The sequence below is a fragment of the Salvelinus alpinus genome, chromosome 13 (genome assembly GCF_045679555.1).
Source record: "Salvelinus alpinus chromosome 13, SLU_Salpinus.1, whole genome shotgun sequence".
NCBI lineage: Eukaryota > Metazoa > Chordata > Actinopteri > Salmoniformes > Salmonidae > Salvelinus > Salvelinus alpinus.
The window spans coordinates 17125038-17143751 of record NC_092098.1 but is presented as its reverse complement, the minus strand read 5'-3'; the positions used below and the strand labels follow the sequence as shown (position 1 = coordinate 17143751).

The 18714-nt window shown below is 44.2% G+C and overlaps 1 protein-coding gene across 19 annotated transcripts in view; it reads right to left on the bottom strand.

The window, feature by feature from the left end:
* Positions 1-18714, bottom strand: part of LOC139537211 (RNA-binding protein Musashi homolog 2-like) — a 350657-nt gene that overhangs the window by 16125 nt on the left and 315818 nt on the right. For 8 of the 19 annotated variants that reach the window (XM_071338275.1, XM_071338269.1, XM_071338270.1 and 5 more), the window contains 2 exons: positions 16646-16762; positions 963-1142 (listed from right to left, as the gene is read on the bottom strand). The exons of 2 other annotated variants lie outside the window; for them this stretch is intronic. In XM_071338275.1, the coding sequence (XP_071194376.1) occupies positions 963-1142; positions 16646-16762 (297 nt within the window). The remainder of the gene's footprint in view (positions 1-962; positions 1143-16645; positions 16763-18714) is intronic. 9 more of the 19 variants (XM_071338273.1, XM_071338277.1, XM_071338276.1 and 6 more) reach the window with 4 other exon arrangements.

The following is an 18714-nucleotide window of genomic DNA, read 5'->3' as shown; positions in this document are numbered from 1 at the left end:
ACAAACAAATAGCTGACTCTGCAAGTTTAGAATGAGGGTAATCAATTGAAATGAAATTGTCATAGCTACGCATTATCTGTAGAGGAAATTGCATAGAAACACAATTGCTTTCCATTGAGTTATAAGATGTAAAACATACAGTTTTCACTATGTTTAGAATACAACCTTGGGAAAGACTAACCAAATTATAAACGCTTCTGCCAAAAACCAAACACTATCATAACTGAAACATACCACTGTTTTAGTGTAATGGTTAAATTATGCATATGACTGTACTAGGATGTAATGTTACTATAATGTATACACAAATCATGCCTACTGATTGATTGCCTAGTTGTTCACAGAACGATAATGGAGGTGATCATGCTTTCACCACAGGTCCTTTCATTTTCCTTCACTCAATCATTCACAATATACTCTAACTGAATAACTCTTTCAGTCAGTCAGTCAGTCAGCTAGTCAGTCAGTCATTCATCCAGTCAGTCAGTCAGTCATTCATCCAGTCAGTCAGTCAGTCAGTCAGTCAGTCAGTCAGTCATTCATCCAGTCAGTCAGTCTCTCTCATTCAAACGTAGAGATCCAAAAGGTGCAAATGTCCATGTGGATCGAGACATGACAAGTAAATGTGAGCTTTCTCACAGAGGACATTGTAGTCCAGTCCTTTGCCTCCCATGCTCTGTTACATGCATATGGAGGAAAACATACATGTCCTCCCCTAGGTGCAAGCAGGGGCATGGAATAAACCTCACAAATAAACATAAAAAGGTACATTGAAAATCAAAAAGGAGGATAAAACATGCAATGCATTGCTGGCAAAACGTTCATCCTTTTCACGTTTCTTTTCCCCTTATAGACAAACAAAACATAGACAAAAAAAAGCATAGATCATCTGTATGGAGGAAACATCATGAATCAAACTGAACAGTCCAGAAGGTGAATGGGAGAGATGCGCACATACAAACCTGGGCTCTTAAACTGATCCGGGCTGTGCAGGTGCTGGAGGGGGGAGTTGCAGGCGGAGGTGGCATGCTCACTGTGCAGCATCTGAGCCGCCTGGGGCCCCAGGGAGCCATAGTCCGCAAAGGAGCAGGGTGCCCCCCTCTGGTCACTGGGCGCAGAGTAAAACCCGTAATCGGGAAAGCCTGAGAGGTACAGTATAGGGTGGGGAAGGGGAGGGGAAGGGACTCCATCATTGTGGAAAATGTTTGGTTTCATTGTTTCACAGTAGTCAATGTTGTCCAGACTCTTTAGCATGACATGGTTGGTGTGTGACATTATGACGGGTTCATTTAGCTGAGATACATGGCGTCCTCTCCCTGCTCTCTCTCCCCAGCAGAACCTGCTGCCAGTCTGTGTCTGAGGTGTAGGAGTCTGTCAGCACCAGACTAGTGCATCATCCCTCTAGGGAACCCAACACATTTCAATGGTTGACTGTCTAAGATAACAGGATGCTTGACTGGCTATCAACAATCATAAGACAAACAGTGAAGTGGCAGGACTGTCTGTCTCTGAAGCCTAGACACGAATCAGTCTAACCTGATTCCCTCACATTGTCCTGCAATTGACAGAGAGGGATGATATTGGAGAACTATTAAAAATGCAGGTCAATAGAGATTTATTTGAAGACTACAATGCTTACTGGATATACCTGAAGGAAACGCTCATCATTGAACGGGAGGAAAATGTAGAATGCTAACAAATCAATAATTAATTTCAAGCCTCTGGTTCTGAACCACTACAACTACAGATTGAGGTCTATGCATGTGACATTTTCTCCTGGTTTGATAACAAAGAGACACATTCATGTGTATTGACCATAAATAGTAGGAAAGACTCCAAAACCCTCCACAATTAAGCTTGGGCTATTCCAACATACCCTTCTTTCAACACAGATAGAGGATTATCAAGGCTTCAGAAATCGTCATTCAGCAATACGACATGCTGACGTTTATTGCTTGTCCTCTTAATCTGAGACAAACTGCTCATATAAAGAGAGCCATTAAAGGCACATGTTGCATCGTGCACCTCTTCAATATGGGGAGTTAATCCACTCAAGGAAAAACTGAGATTGGCGTCAGCGGCTCTTTTCCCGGCGGGTCTCCCCGCTGTGTGTTTGTTTATTTGGGTCTCCAGCTGAAGAGGCGATCAAAGCCGTGTCACACCTAGACCTCCATTATGAGCTTGTTAGCAGCTGCCAAATGAAATCCAAACACAGGCGTGCTCCTCAACCGGCGCTTTAGGGCCCCCCGGTTTCATCGAGCGCTACGTGGGCTCCATGCCCACTCCTCAAATTATGGGCCCCTAAAATGGCAAGCTTCCCACATTGCTTCCCACTTCCAGTCATGTAAACGGTGACACATGGAAGACAGCTCCATAAGACAATAATCCCCTTTACATCTCTCTTAAGCAGCTGCCATGGAAAATTGATCGGTCTTTATCAATGAGGAAAACTCCGATTTAGGGCGACATTAATGGGACAATGAAGGAAAGGATGTGTAAACGGGTCGATGCAGCAACGCAAGAAGAATGTCTGAATGAATGATAAAAACCTACTTTCACCTAAATCTTTCTAGCCTGAGACAAGTCTTCCCAAACAAGTCTAGAAATGAGAGAATGTTAAGTACCTGCTGACTCCAGTGGTCTGACAGAGCTGTCTCCTCTCAGTGTGATACAGACAGGATATGAAAGGACATGAGACCAAGAGACAGGTGCTGAGTCACCAGTGATCTGCCCTCAACCCACAGTCCTCAGTCTGTCTCTGTATCTCAGTCCTGGAGGCTGCTGTCTGTCTGTCTGTCTGTCTGTCTGTCTGTCTGTCTGTCTGTCTGTCTGTCTGTCTGTCTGTCTGTGCCTTTATCTTACACATGGTCGTTCAGCATTCTGCACGTGTACCACCGTCATTAAACCCAGCTGCATCTTCTCTGTACCCTACGCCGTCAACATGCCACTAACCACAGAGCCTGTCCTCCCAGGCAGGGGCGGTCACTCACACACAGCAAAGACCTGGATGACACTCCCCCTGAAGTACGAAGATGAGGACTCAGTGAGGATGGGTCAGGTTGAATTATGGACGAGGGCATTTCAGAGGGTCACTGCTTTTTTTCTCGAGAGAATGTGCTCTCTTCCGGGAGCGGAGAAGAGGGATAAGGGAGCAAATTTCCTGAGCGTTCCACCTCCTTATCTTCACCCCCGCCCCCCCATCCCTCCTTTCTTCTGCCTGTGCTATGGAAAGCTGCCTTGAGGCAACATTCACGGAAATATGCATTCAGCCAGCTTTAATCGTAAGGAGACCAAGAAGAGAGAAACTAGGGACACTTGTGTTTAATCTGTTTGTGACATCCACGCTAATAGGTGGCCGTCCTTGAGTTTCCGAGGTGCTTTTTCCATGCTCACCTCTAATTAGACAAGCTTCCTCTGCTTCCTCTCCTCTTCCTAATTAGATCTTTAACAACAAACAAGCAGCGACCTTTACAAAGGCCTTGCCACAATCTCCCCCATTAGTTAAACGGCTGAGAGGCGCTGGGCTAAGGGAGGGGAGAGGGGGAGGGAAGCCATGCCAACCATGCCACATCCTCATGGTACTGGCTGTCAGGCCCCCGACAATGGCAGCTTCCTATTACAATCTGCATAAATCCGCCAATTCTATGATAGCAGGAACGACAGGACACAAAGACGACATCAACACACACAACAAATACACATGGCGGCTTTGTTTGCGCTGACACGGACAATTAGCCCTCAGCTGCCGGCAAGGTCTTATCTAATAAAGCCAGGCAAAATTACTTTTATTGTTCAGGTAGATTGCTTCTAATGATAGTGCCATCTGTGGGACAGCATATGAATAAAATGATTCTGAAAATACTTCCTTCTATGGATCAAAGCCTGAAAAGCACACATCTGGGAGAGGCCGAATAGCTTGATTATCTTCCCCAACTAATTTGATTTTCAGAGCATACAAATGTTTTAAGCAACTTTCACTTGGGCGAAGGTGAGGAACAGAATGAGAGTGAAGAAAAGTCTCTGAGCACCAAAGAAATAATGGCTTTCCTGAGATCCACCTAAACACACACATGTTCTTTATCAAGCTGTTAGAGATACACTAGCACATTGATGTTGGGGGATGAAGGGGGCTTGTATATGTGTGTATGCATACAATGTGTGTAGTTTAGGTGAATCCCAGTGGTGCTTTAGAATATAGTTCATTATAAACTGCTCTACTATATTTTTACATTACAGGAACATCTGGTCCTATCAATAGAACTACCACAAATGAATAATAATAAACCAACATGGAATATTCTATGGCACAATGACTTTTCTTTAGAATAGAACACAATACTCTCTGAGCTCTTTAACATGCAAGGAGCATCCACATGATTACCTATAAACTTTCTCTGTTTTTGTCTGTAGATAATAAATGCATTGTGGCTATCAGTACTCACCAGGGCAGAACATAAAACAGAACATTCTGATTGAGGTGACTGAGGACAGAAACGGTGCCATAAAACAATGCTTTGCAGACAGCCGCAGCACGGAAAGTCCTTCTACAATAACAGTCCGTGACTATTCAACTGAGCAGGACACTTTGTGCAGTGTAAGATGTCTTCCCTTGCTCTTTCATGGTCAAGTTTAGGTGGATGCTCAGACTGACTCAGAGACGTGCACTACCACACTATACTGAGGAGTTTTAACTAGGCATGCAGTCTGTGGAAGGGACACGCACACAAACACAGGCACACACACACACACACAAACACAGGCGCACACACACAAACACAGGCGCACACACACAAACACAGGCGCACACACACACACACACAAACACAGGCGCACACACACACACACACACACACAAACACAGGCGCACACACACACACACACACACACACACACACACACACACACACACACACACACACACACACACACACACACACACACACACACACACACACACACACACACACACACACACACACACATCATCTCTGTAGTGTGATGGGGCAGTAGGCTGTAGTAGGTCCCCACAGCTGCATCACTGATCTGTTATGAGCCTGAGACAATCCCATTATTAATATTCACACCATCTAACCGGAACAATGGCCCCTTCTTTGGACTTTATTTTTCCCCCCTTCTGGTCTAATTGGATGTAATTACTCATCTACAAAACAAATGAGCAGGTTGAGGTTGCCTTGGAGACCAGATCAGGAGGCCCAGCAGTGCGAATCATTCGCCGAGCTCCATTTATACTGATAATTATCCCCCCCTCTAATTTTCTCTCTCTCTCTCTCTCCCTTTGCCCACTGGCCAGAGGCTGCTGGGGATGGGGTGGTCAGCTCTCATCGGCCAGCTAAGAGCTCCACAGTTCAATGCTGGAGAGGCTGCTTCTCTCATAGCATACTGCCATCACGAAGATGGCTTTCTTCAAGTGGATAAATGCTCCTCTCTCAAATCCACTTTGCCAGATGACTGCCTCTAAGGAAGGATTGCAAACCACTGCCTTGAAAGTATTGCTACTCTGCTCCTCTCTATGAAAAAACAGACAAAGAACCCTATCATGTTCGTGCTAAAATACAGGGCATATTCCCCTCCACTTTACCACTTTAGAGAGAGGACAAGGTGTTTAAGAGTGCACCAGTGTTCTCTAACAAAAGTCTGTGATTATCCTGACACTGAAACTTCAATTCCCCAAAATACACACAGATATACTCACACAAATATTAATACACAAACACCCATGCACGCACAGACCGTCACAGGCACACACACATAGTCACAGGCACACACACACACACAAACACCTAGAGCGACGTTTGCTCCCAATCATCCCTCTCTCCCATGCCCCCTCTCAATTCCCTGGTGGCCATCCGCACACGTCACTCTGCGGAGGATGTCAATAAACCTGTCATACGGCTTCCCAAATTAGCTTTGAATTTCACAGCGACTGTAATTAGCTTCTCCATTTCCACCTATGCCATTTCTCTGGGCTGCCGAGACTAGCTTTCACTTTCCATTTGAAATAGCATTTTCTGACTGAATGAGTGACTAATTAACAGCACTAGATCCCCTTATCAAAAAGCACCGACATTTCATAAATAATACATATTTAATGTCTTGTCATTTTGTGCTCAGAAAGGCTTGGCTAATGAAGTTTAACAGATGATTTATTTCTGCATTTACTACCCCATAACCAAGCCTTTATTCTTCTTTTAGATTTTCATTCTTTCTCTCTTTCTTCCTCTCTCAATCCTTTTTGAAACACTGATAGCTTCCAGAAGTGCCTCATCACAGGAAAAGAACAGTTTTAAAAGAACATAAAAGAGAATGTTTTCTGACAGTAAATCACAGGTGTCTAACCAGGCGTGTGACAATGTGATGCGTGAGGTAGGCTATTTCCCCTCTTGCAGGTGTGTCAGGAGGGCTACGGAGCACAACAACAGAACACTATGGAACACTAGGACAATTCAGATCGTGTGCTGTCCTTGTAATAACACAACCTACAATTATTTGACAAGAGTTTTGATTCGTGTTTATGAGTGACTAATGGTTTATAAGGTAAAGCTATGTCTTTAAATGAGTTCATGCAAAAGGTTTTCTGACTTCCACTAGAAACCAAAGTGAGTGAGGCCATGACTCCAGCCTGAAGCCCATTGGAGAGGCACAGCATGGACCAAGGCACAGCATGGACCAAACCCCAGGGCATTCTCTTCTGTGACCCCTGAACATCTGCCAGCCACAGCTGTGTGAGCCACTGCACTATAGGACAGGAGCTGGGGAGAGAGGGACAGGAACTCCTCACCCTCCCCACATGTAACATCTTCTCTCTGGGCCCCAGTGCAAACCTGGAGTATACCACTGTCACATGGATTGGTTTGGCATGCTCGTACCCAGGACATGTGATGCTCTTCTGGGCTCGTCGCTGAGCTAAGCGGAGCAGCATCTAGGACAAACGGATGGACCTGAGCACCCATGGAGCCTGGGGATCCAGACTAATTTAGCCCTATGAACACAGCCAATCCCAGACTCCTCTGGGGCACTTCCCAGGATCACAGAGCTTGTTGGGAGGAAATGGATAATGATCTCAGATAATGTGGCAAAATGTGCCAAATGATTTCCCTCTCCAAGCAAGCTGTGAGTTCCTCAGTAGAAAACAAAAACAGCCAGGGTTCAGTGGAGGAGAATACTGAAATCTACATCTACATGAGAACCTCTTGTTTCTCTCTAAGGCAGAATAGAACCATATGATAACTGTTTCCTAGGGGATATTAATCACATGGTATAAATGATCAAACCAAACATAGATAGATAACATACCATTTATTAAATTTATGTCAATGATGTCATTACAGATTCATGTCAACATGTTGCAGAATGTACAAGTTGTATGTTGAAAACAACACATCCCTTGTTCCAAAAGCAGGGACATTTTAAATACTATTTCACTGTTTAAATCCCTCTGTGGGGACAACATGTTGCACTGCCAAGTACTGTTTTAATAGCACAATTATTCGGGCATAGAAATATTACTACCAAAGCATTATACTGTGCTCTGTGTAGTGGGAAAGGTCACATTAAAGCATGGCCTCAGTGTTTCCCAGGACTCTGAGTTCACTGGGGCACTGAGGATAAAGACAGAATTGATTGGCCATAGAAAAGGCCCTGAGAGATGTGCTTATTACAGAAATAATAATGGACGGAACTGAAGCCACGTTAACCTTCAGCACAATGCACTTATTGTGTATCAAGGGACCGTTGGCCAGGAGAACTGGACATGTAAGGAGCCTCTTTAGCTGACGAGACTGATCCGCTCCCACTGAGTTAGCATCTTACTGACATCCACTAACTCACAGGGGAAGGAGGATGGGACAGGGAGAGGGAGAGGGAGAGGGAAAAATAGAGGATGAGAAAGAGGGAAGGGGCGCAGAGGGCGGTGAAGAAAATGAGAGAGGGAGCAAGGCATAGAGAGAGAATTAAAGGCAAAGAGGTAGAGTAAGCAAAACATTAAGAAGAAAGAAGAAAGAAGAGAAAGGATCAAAAGAACATCCTCGGCCTTCATGAGCTCGGCAGCAGAAATTCCTTGGTGATCGATGCAGGTTTACAGGCGTTACAGAGGCCTTGAGAAGAGAATAGGCCATCTCATCTCCAAGACTCTGAAACATCCCACTCATTTCCGCTTCACATAATAAGAGCTCATTCCTCTGGAAGGAGCTGAAAGGGCCAGAATGAGAGACTGAGAGCGGCAGAAATATCTCTGAGTGTGACGGAGGGGACGGAGGAGGGGAGATCAGAGGGGAAGGAGGTGGCGGGTAACAAATGGTCTAAACCCCAGGCTGACATGTCAATCAAGCAGCTCCTCAGGTAGACAGACAGACGTGGAGTCAGATTTAGTGAGGCAGGCATGTTGACCAGTCCAAGAGGGAGAGGACAGACTGGCCTCCAGTGGAGAAGGGCCCTGGGTGAGGTGGCAATGGAACGCAGACCGTGGGGGAAAGAGCAGAAACGCTGTCAATGGTGGCCATTCAAAAAAAAATGATCTAACAAAGTGGATATTCATGAAATCCGTCATCATTTATGTGATGTTATAACAGGCCCACAATGTGGATAATAAAATCTGATTTGGATGTACAGTTGTTAGGAATTTTGTTAATAAATAGTTAAAACAAATTCTAGCTTTAGATAAAACTATAACTAATTGAACTCTGCACGCCTGGTGAAAAGAGATTTGTGTTGTGGGTCATAAAATAAGCAGAAAGGGTCGTTAAACTATGGTTGAACTGACCCAACTTAGCCCTGAGATGTTTAGATAAGGCTGTGGGTAACTTTTTAGGTCTTCCATTATCTTGAGTTGTCTGCTAAAGTGGTAATAAATTATAGTGAGCCTTCAGGATAATTGATTATATTATGTGTCATGTGTGTGTGCTGTGAAGTTGGAATGAACTTTTGAACCTGTTTTCTATTTGTCAGGACAATGAGACTTATTCTGTAACCTATGACGTCATATCTTGTATATAAGCCTGTGTTTATGATCAAATAGCAGCGTGCTCCGAGAATAAACACTATTATCTAATTTTAATATGACTGTATCCTGTCTATTTTATGTTAATAAGTATCTAACAAATTCTTATAAATAGACAGATTGAATTTAATTAATGAGTATATTAGAGGAATTATTTAATTCCACTAACAACAGTTGAAGTCAGAAGTTTACATACACTTAGGTTGGAGTCACTAAAACTTGTTTTTCAACCACTCCACAAATTTCTTGTTAACAAACTATAGTTTTGGCAAGTCGGTTAGGATATCTACTTTGTGCATGACACAAGTCATTTTTCCAGCAATTGTTTACAGACAGATTATTTCACATATAATTCACTGTATCACAATTGCAGTGGGTCAGAAGTTTACATACACTAAGTTGACTGCGCCTTTAAACAGCTTGGAAAATTCCAGAAAATTATGTCTTGGCTTTAGAAGCTTCTGATAGGCTAATCGACATAATTTGAGTCAATTGGAGGTGTACCTGAGGATGTATTTCAAGGCCTACCTTCAAACTCAGTGCCTCTTCGCTTGACATCATGGGAAAATCAAAAGAAATCAGCCAAGACCTCAGAAAAACAATTGTAGACCCCCACAAGTCTAGTTCATCCTTGGGAGCAATTTCCAAACGCCTGAAGGTACCACATTCATCCGTACAAACAATAGTACGCAAGTATAAACACGATGGAACCACGCAGCCGTCATAACGCTCAGGAAGGAGACGCGTTCTGTCTCCTAGAGATACAAAAGTATCTATATCCACAGTAAAACGAGTCCTATATTGACATAACCTGAAAGGCCGCTCAGCAAGGATGAAGCCACTGCTCCAAAACAGCCATAAGAAAGCCAGACTAGAGTTTGCAACTGTACATGGGGACAACGATCGTACTTTTTTGAGAAATGCCCTCTGGTCTGATGAAACAAAAATAGAACTGTTTGGCCATAATGACCATCGTTATGTTTGGAGGAAAAAGGGGGATGCTTGCAAGCCGAAGAACACCATCCCAACCGTGAAGCACGGGGGTGGCAGCATCATGTTGTGGGGGCGCTTTGCTGCAGGAGGGATTGGTGCACTTCACAAAATAGATGGCATCATGAGATAGGAAAATTATGTGGATATATTGAAGCAACATCTCAAGACATCAGTCAGGAAGTTAAAGCTTGGTCGCAAATGGGTCTTCCAAATGGACAATGACCCCAAGCATACTTCCAAAGTTGTGGCAAAATGGCTTAAGGACAACAAAGTCAAGGTATTGGAGTGGCCATCACAAAGCCCTGACCTCAATCCTATAGAAAATGTGTGGGCAGAACTGAAAAAGCGTGTGCGAGCAAGGAGACCTACAAACCTGACTCAGTTACTCCAGCTCTGTCAGGAGGAATGGGCCAAAATTCACCAAACCTATTGTAGGAAGCTTGTGGAAGGCTACCCGAAACGTTTGACCCAAGTTAAACAATTTAAAGGCAATGCTACCAAATACTAATTGAGTGTATGTAAACTTCTGACCCACTGGGAATGTGATGAAAGAAATAAAAGCTGAAATAAATAATTCTCTCTACTATTATTCTGACATTTCACATTCTTAAAATGAAGTGGTGATCCTAGCTTACCAAAGACAGGGACTTTTTACAAGGATTAAATGTCAGGAATTGTAAAAAACGGAGTTTAAATGTATTTGGCTAAGGTGTATGTAAACTTCCGACTTCAACTGTAGTTGTCTGTTTTCGCTGCATGAATGTCTGCTAAATGCTAACTCCCGTTCTTATAAGCTGGTAGCACATACTGTCAAGGAAAACTCATTTCTACTGTTATTCTGGCTATTATCAACAGTAAAATACTGTGAAAGCATTATACTGCAGCATACTGTAATTGATGGTGCATTGTGGGAAACTGTTGTGGGCGGGGAAGGAATTGGTGTATTTAAAATGGTACTGTAATTCCACATTACAGTACTGTACTGTATTTTTCTTCTCATCATTAACATATTTTGAGGCATGCCTTGTAAGAGGCTATATTTGTTCCAACCGTTAGTGTGAGAGCTGTACCAATTTAACTAATTTAGTACGTGGTTATAATGCCCCATCAATTAAACATTTACAGGGTACATATTGGAATGCCTGCAAGTATTTTGCCATGTCCTTTTGGCCTTTTTTGCCCTGTAGTTGCTGCCAGTTAGGAAGCCTTTGTTAAGGCCTCTAGAAGTGCAAGTGATCCAAAACACCAAATATGAATTGATATGCTGTAATGTGCAAAACACATTACCTAGCAGCCGACCTGCTTGCACCAATCCCATGTAATTACAGTAAAACACTGCGAAACCTCCACCCAACGAATTTCATTAATTCATGACAATTACAGTAGCATTTATTTTTTGACAGAACAATAAGTAAATTATTCAGTATTGCACTGTGTGTCATTACACAGTACTTGCTTTACTATATTTAGATTACAGTAGGTGTACTGCAATATGAAATACAGTAACTTACTTGCCACTTTGCTGCCTGTAAGTTACTGTCAAATTCACGGCAACCCCTTTACAGTGTAGCTAGTCATATAGAAATCGGTGGTGGTAGTTGAAGCCATTTTTAAGTGTAATGCAGTTGGTGAAGATGACATGAACATATATTGAGGATGATATCTATACAAGTATTATACTCAGATTTTTACCTCAACATAGTGGGAAATACACATATAATCAGGCACATTTTGATGGGTGGAAATTAAGGGATTCTGAGTCTCGCAATGGATTTGCATGGCGTTTCTGTTGTTTTGGTCAAATTCCATTTATTTCTTTACCGCATGTAGCTATGCTGCCACTCCCCATTCAAAGGCATCTGTAGCATGCTACAGAGTTTGTTCTTAGTATGCCCTCTCTGTAAGGCAGAGTTATGGGGCTGTGGAAATCTGGCTTTGAATACTGTTAGCAAAACTCCAAGGTTGAACGCACACATGCACGTACAGTATAAGGTCCAAAGTGATGATGAGGCAATCTAAAAGACAGCCCTTTGATGGGTGATCTCCCTCTGTTGGAGCATCAGAGAGGAGATGTGCAACCTTTATTTAACTAGGCAAGTCAGTTAAGAACAAATTCTTATTTATAATGACAGCCTACCAGGGAACAGTGGGTGAACTGCCTTGTTCAGGGGCAGAACGACATATTTCTTTACCTTGTCAGCTCGGGGATTCGATCCAGCAAACTTTCGGTTACTGGCCCAACGCTCTAACCACTAAGCTACTTGCTGCCCCTAGATCCAGTGATCTAGGATCTCAATGTAATGGGTGATCCCATTGTCAGAGCCCAAAAAGGTCAGGTCAGAGCGCACCAGACTTTACTGTGACTTACTGATCAATCAACTTTGTCTATAGGAATGACAGAGCCACAGAGTCCATCAATAACAACTCCTATTGTCTTCTCAGTGAGTATGGTTACATGCACACAACAATACGATTGTTGTGGATAGTCAGATTAATATAATAGTTTGATTAAAACATTGACAAGCTTTGCAAGACGAACGATTTCTCAATTAATCCTGTTTCCATGGACACATCTGAAATCAGGCTACCTGATGGGACTCTGAGGAGAAAATCAAAAAAAAAAAAGAAAAACGTTCTACCACAGCGACCATGTTATTTTTGGCGAAGACTGTTTGATTCTGAGTTGGGACATATAAAGTGTGTGTGTGAAAACTATTTCTAAGATGCATACTTTCATAGGCTGACTCGGCTGGTGCTGGCACACGCGCAGATCAAACACACGGCTGGAACTCCCATTAACGTGTTTACACGTCCTAATCATTTGAAAGATTTGCTCAGAAAACTGGGTGTTTTAATTGCCATATGCTTACTTCGATTATGATCGCCATTCAAGGTAAGCAGAGTAAGATGTTTATATGACTATTGCCATACTCAGCCTACTGCCCTAATCCGTTTCCTATCAAATTATTAGAGTCTGTGTTAACATACTCACTGATCAACTCCGCTGATTATATCCCAGAAAACAAACTAACATAGCAATAACTCATCAATGACATGTTATCCATCAGTGTCTGTCAAACAGCTATAAGTATTCAAAACATCCATTTTCTCATATGACCTCAGTAATACAGGCTCATCATCTATCATACATCCACAGAAGGACAAACATCGGGAAGGGACACATGGAATAACATTCAGATTCCATTCTTGTCATTCAGGGCTAAGTTGTTATGGCGTGATGGCAAGGCAAGGCCAGTCCTAGGGACTGCTTTACCCAGAGAGTAAAGAGCCTCACGGAGGACTTAAAAATACCTTCCATCAGCAGCAGCACTGTCATGGAGAGGGAGGCCATCTGAGCATGGTGTCGATCTGACCGGTGACATTAAGCCGTGGGCTGTCAGAGCCAGAGAGGAGGGTGACAGAACCCAGTGTTGGGGACTGTCTTTCATTTACCCTTGGCTCTCTGCGGAGCAGGCAGGCACACCGGTGAGCAGCCAGCCACGTGGCGAGGGGAAGACAGAGACGAGGGTTTAAGGCTTGCTCGCTCTGTGGGGTGATAAGCGTGTGGGTAAATATGAGCGCGGCGGGGCGGTAACGAGATGCACCCGTTCACCCCGGCACGGCGCCACACAACGGAGAGGAGACGAGCGGGAGATTAGCTGAGAGGAAGGTCACATTTAAACACGCTTCGTCTTCCTCAGCGCTCGACCCTGTTTATCTACCCTGTGTGTGTGTGTGTGTGTGTGTGTGTGCGTGCGTGCGTGTGTGCAGTAAACTATGGCGGCTCAAACATCAGAGCTGAGAGAGCCCCCTATGGCTCCTCATTACCTAGACTACAGGAGACCTGTGAGGTCACCATTTACCTCACTATACCCCCATACATCATCTACCAGCACTATCAGGCAACACAGAGTTGTCAGGATCTGACAACAGTACAAGATGTGCCCCTGTCTCATCCTCTCCAAGGAATCATCAGCAAATCACATCCCTGTTTAACTCTCAGTGAATGGCGTTGAGCTCCATTGTCTGGCAGATTGTTTGTTTTGAAAACGCAAGATCAAGAGGCCTGATTGGAGAGAAAGAACATCTGATTGGCTTCCTGTGTTGCCTGCACTGAAGTGAATGCAGCTCAAATGAGAAGAGGAAGACGGGCAGGGTGTGTGTGTGTGTGTGTGTGTGTGCGTGCTTGAGTGTATTGATGGGTCATATTTCCAAACAGTTTCCATCAGGACATTGAAGCTTACATTCACATGATCATACCGCAGGAGCATATACAGTGGGGAGAACAAGTATTTGATACACTGCCGATTTTGCAGGTTTTCCTACTTACAAAGCATGTACAGGTCTGTAATTTTTATCATAGGTACACTTCAACTGTGAGAGACGGAATCTAAAACAAAAATCCAGAAAATCACAGTGTATGATTTTTAAGTAATTAATTTGCATTTTATTGCATGACATAAGTATTTGAACACCTACCAACCAGTAAGAATTCCAGCTCTCACAGACCTGTTAGTTTTTCTTTAAGAAGTCCTCCTGTTCTCCACTCATTACCTGTATTAACTGCACCTGTTTGAACTCGTTACCTGTATAAAAGACACCTGTCCACACACTCAATCAAACAGACTCCAACCTCTCCACAATGGCCAAGACCAGAGAGCTGTGTAAGGACATCAGGGATAAAATTGTAGACCTGCACAAGGCTGGGATGGGCTACAGGACAATAGGCAAGCAGCTTGGTGAGAAGGCAACAACTGTTGGCGCAGATATTAGAAAATGGAAGAAGTTCAAGATGACGGTCAATCACCCTTGGTCTGGGGCTCCATGCAAGATCTCACCTCGTGGGGCATCAATGATCATGAGGAAGGTGAGGGATCAGCCCAGAACTACACGGCAGGACTTGGTCAATGACCTGAAGAGAGCTGGGACCACAGTCTCAAAGAAAACCATTAGTAACACACTACGCCGTCATGGATTAAAATCCTGCAGAGCACGCATGGTCCCCCTGCTCAAGCCAGCGCATGTCCAGGCCCGTCTGAAGTTTGTCAATGACCATCTGGATGATCCAGAGGAGGAATGGAAGAAGGTCATGTGGTCTGATGAGACAAAAATAGAGCTTTTTGGTCTAAACTCCACTCGCCGTGTTTGGAGGAAGAAGAAGGATGTGTACAACCCCAAGAACACCATCCCAACCGTGAAGCATGGAGGTGGAAACATCATTCTTTGGGGATGCTTTTCTGCAACCGGGACAGGACTACTGCACCGTATTGAGGGGAGGATGGATGGGGCCATGTATCGCGAGATCTTGGCCAACAACCTCTTTCCCTCAGTAAGAGCATTGAAGATGGGTCGTGGCTGGGTCTTCCAGCATGTCAACGACCTGAAACACACAGCCAGAGCAACTAAGGATTGGCTTCGTAAGAAGCATCTCAAGGTCCTGGAGTGGCCTAGCCAGTCTCCAGACCTGAACCCAATAGAAAATCTTTGGAGGGAGCTAAAAGTCCGTATTGCCCAGCGACAGCCCCGAAACCTGAAGGATCTGGAGAAGGTCTGTATGGAGGAGTGGGCCAAAATCAATGCTGCAGTGTGTGCAAACCTGGTCAAGAACTACAGGAAACGTATGATCTCTGTAATTGCAAACAAAGGTTTCTGTACCAAATATTAAGTTCTGCTTTTCTGATGTATCAAATACTTATGTCATGCAATAAAATGCAAATTAATTACTTAAAAATCATACAATGTGATTTTCTGGATTTTTGTTTTAGATTCCGTCTCTCACAGTTGAAGTGTACCTATGATAAAAATTACAGACCTCTACATGCTTTGTAAGTAGGAAAACCTGCAAAATCAGCAGTGTATCAAATACTTGTTCTCCCCACTGTATGTATATATATATATATACAGTGCGTTCAGAAAGTGTGGAATAAGTCAAGGGGTATGAATACATTCTGAAGGCACTTGACATAGTATAGTACTATGGTAGGTACAGTAGCACTTGGAGAGAGACGACCTGAGTCTGATTAAGAAAGCCAGTCTTCCCTAGAGCTTGGATGCTGCTTGTCAATTTCCGACACCTAGGTTGTTATTCACTGCTATTGATTGCTTTAGTGTTATTGAGGAGGACAGAGCCAGATATGTTAATGAAGCTGACTGGCGAATCAATGACGAGTGAGAAACAGGGAGAAACTTGCAAGTCTTGTGCTTCAGATTATTGGTACAAGTCGTTCTGCACACACATGTGTACAGTGTTAGCTAATCAATCAGTGCTGTGTGTGTTTATAGTGAGTGGATGTCTCCAGGTTCTATGGAGAAGCAGTGTTAGTCACTGAGGGCTAAAGCAGACATATCACAGCACATTGCCAACGAAGAATTACACAAGTCAAAATGTGTTCGAAATCGATCGAGCTACTTTAACTTTATGTGCTTGACACCCAATTATTTTGGTGAGTCATTCTTAGACAGTTTTAGGATTGGAGAATAAAATGTCTGCCTGTGCCCTTCATTTAAGTATTTAGGGCTCCAGTGTGTGTGGACTACATTATACATGTTTCTATGAGTGTGCTAAGGAGAAGCAGAGCAGCGAGAGAAGCTGGAGGGAGCAGCAGCCACACAGAACACGGACAGAGCAGAGTTTACCTGGCCCTGCGTTCTGTGGGTACGCCATGTAGCCGCCTCTTCCACGGGCCCCCCTACCTGAGCCACGCGCTGCCGCCACCGCCGCCGCCACCGGTCCGTACGCCGTCGCTGGGAAGCCTGTGGGTACACAGAGGACAAACGTCACTCACTGTCATCCCAGACCTAGCTAGTAGAACCCAGAGGCCGCTCCACTGGAGATCACCACAGTGTTCTGGTGTGCTATCAATACGCTTTGGGATCTGACTTACACAGCACTCCTATTTACACCCAGAGAGAGGGAGAGAAAGACAGAGAGAGAGGGGAGATACATTTGTGAACATGAATGCATAGGCAGGCACACATAGATATACGCACATGTATGTGCACACACATATATGCAATCACTCGGACTGTCTCTAGTGAGAGGTTTGGGTAGGCGGGAGGTCCTCTCCTCCACGCTGAGCCTTCACTCGCCCAATTATCAGCACACACACACGCACGCTGTGTGTGTGTGTGTGTGTGGGGGGGGGGGGGGGGGGCACAATCATTTACTCAAATTAAATACTTAGGACGCCTTGAAACGCTCACTATCGTTTTGATCGTACTCAGTTTTTCATGCCTCTTAATTGAGTTAGCAGCAGCTAATGGGCACTGCTTGATGGAGGCTCTCTGTGCCATACTGCCATATTTCCATTTAGCGTGGGGGGACTCTCTTGGCTGGGGGTAGGGGAGGGGATGTCAACGGCTTTACTCTTGGGAGAGACCAGCTTCTTTAGAGCTTTACAGCGTTGCTCTCTGTGAGATCTGCCACTGTAGTGTGTCCCCTGTATTTTCATCTGGCAGCAGTTACCAGTTGCTATGAACCAGCTTTGGCCACTTGAATGCAAAACTGAATGCATCAAAATATTTCTGTTTTCAGGAGCTCAAATTGGAGTTTGACATTTTGTGGGGGGTTGGAAACTCTTCTCCTCTTCATTGTCATGTTCATATCCACTCAATACTCATTGTCATGTTCATATCCACTCAATACTCATTGTCATGTTCATATCCACTCAATACTCATTGTCATGTTCATATCCACTCAATACTCATTGTCATGTTCATATCCACTCAATACTCATTGTCATGTTCATATCCACTCAATACTCATTGTCATGTTCATATCCACTCAAAACTCATTGCAAGAAAATGACAATTTCTTATTATTCTTAGATTTTCCGAGCCAATCTGTTAATCTCTTAATATGGTGTTCAAATATACTCTGAACAGTATTTAGCAGAGTAGGACCGCCAGCTCTTTACTCAGTAAAATGGTGCAGTGCTCTAACATTTGAACTAATACCAGGATCATTACAGTGTGCAATTAAAGCAACACATTGAGCCTGTGTGTCTATGCCTCTATTACAGCATCGATGTAATTACAGTGCAGTCTCTCTCTAATGAACACACCCATCCCTGGCTGACAGAGACTCGTCCATGCCCAGGGCCTGACACCAGAGACGGCTGCCCCTATCTTCTCTCCTCTCCCCTCCCCTCCCTCTCTCACACAGAGGAATGGCATGTCATTAGGCCTGACGACTAGCCTGACTCTTCACTCTGGCCCTAATACCCTTCTGCATAATCGAACAGCCCACATTATCCTGACAGGAACTGTTAATGAGAAAATTCAATCTCAGAATTCCGCCAGCCAGACAGCCAGATAGATGTGGTCTTGATCTTTTCAAAGCAGAAAGTGTTCTGTGTGTGTGTTCTGTTTTGGATTGTGTGTGATATGTTCCGTGTTATCTGTGGGTTGTGTTCTGTGTGTGTATGTTCCGTGTGTGTTGGGCTGACTAGCAGCCAGACAGACACACAGGGGAAGTGTTGAGCCCTCTCTGGAGGAAGTCGAGAATGTTTTTCTGATGCTGTCGAGGTGAGAAGACCACCAAGGTGTGACCTATTTTCTGGGCCCCCCTACAGTTCTGCCCAGAGGGGCTCACACAAAGACTGATGAGGGGCAGGCAAGGGGCAGTTGAGGGGAGGCAAAGAGGGCAGGGTCAGAGGAACTGCAGCGGAGGAGAAAAACACATTGGTTTTCAGTGCCCTGCTGAG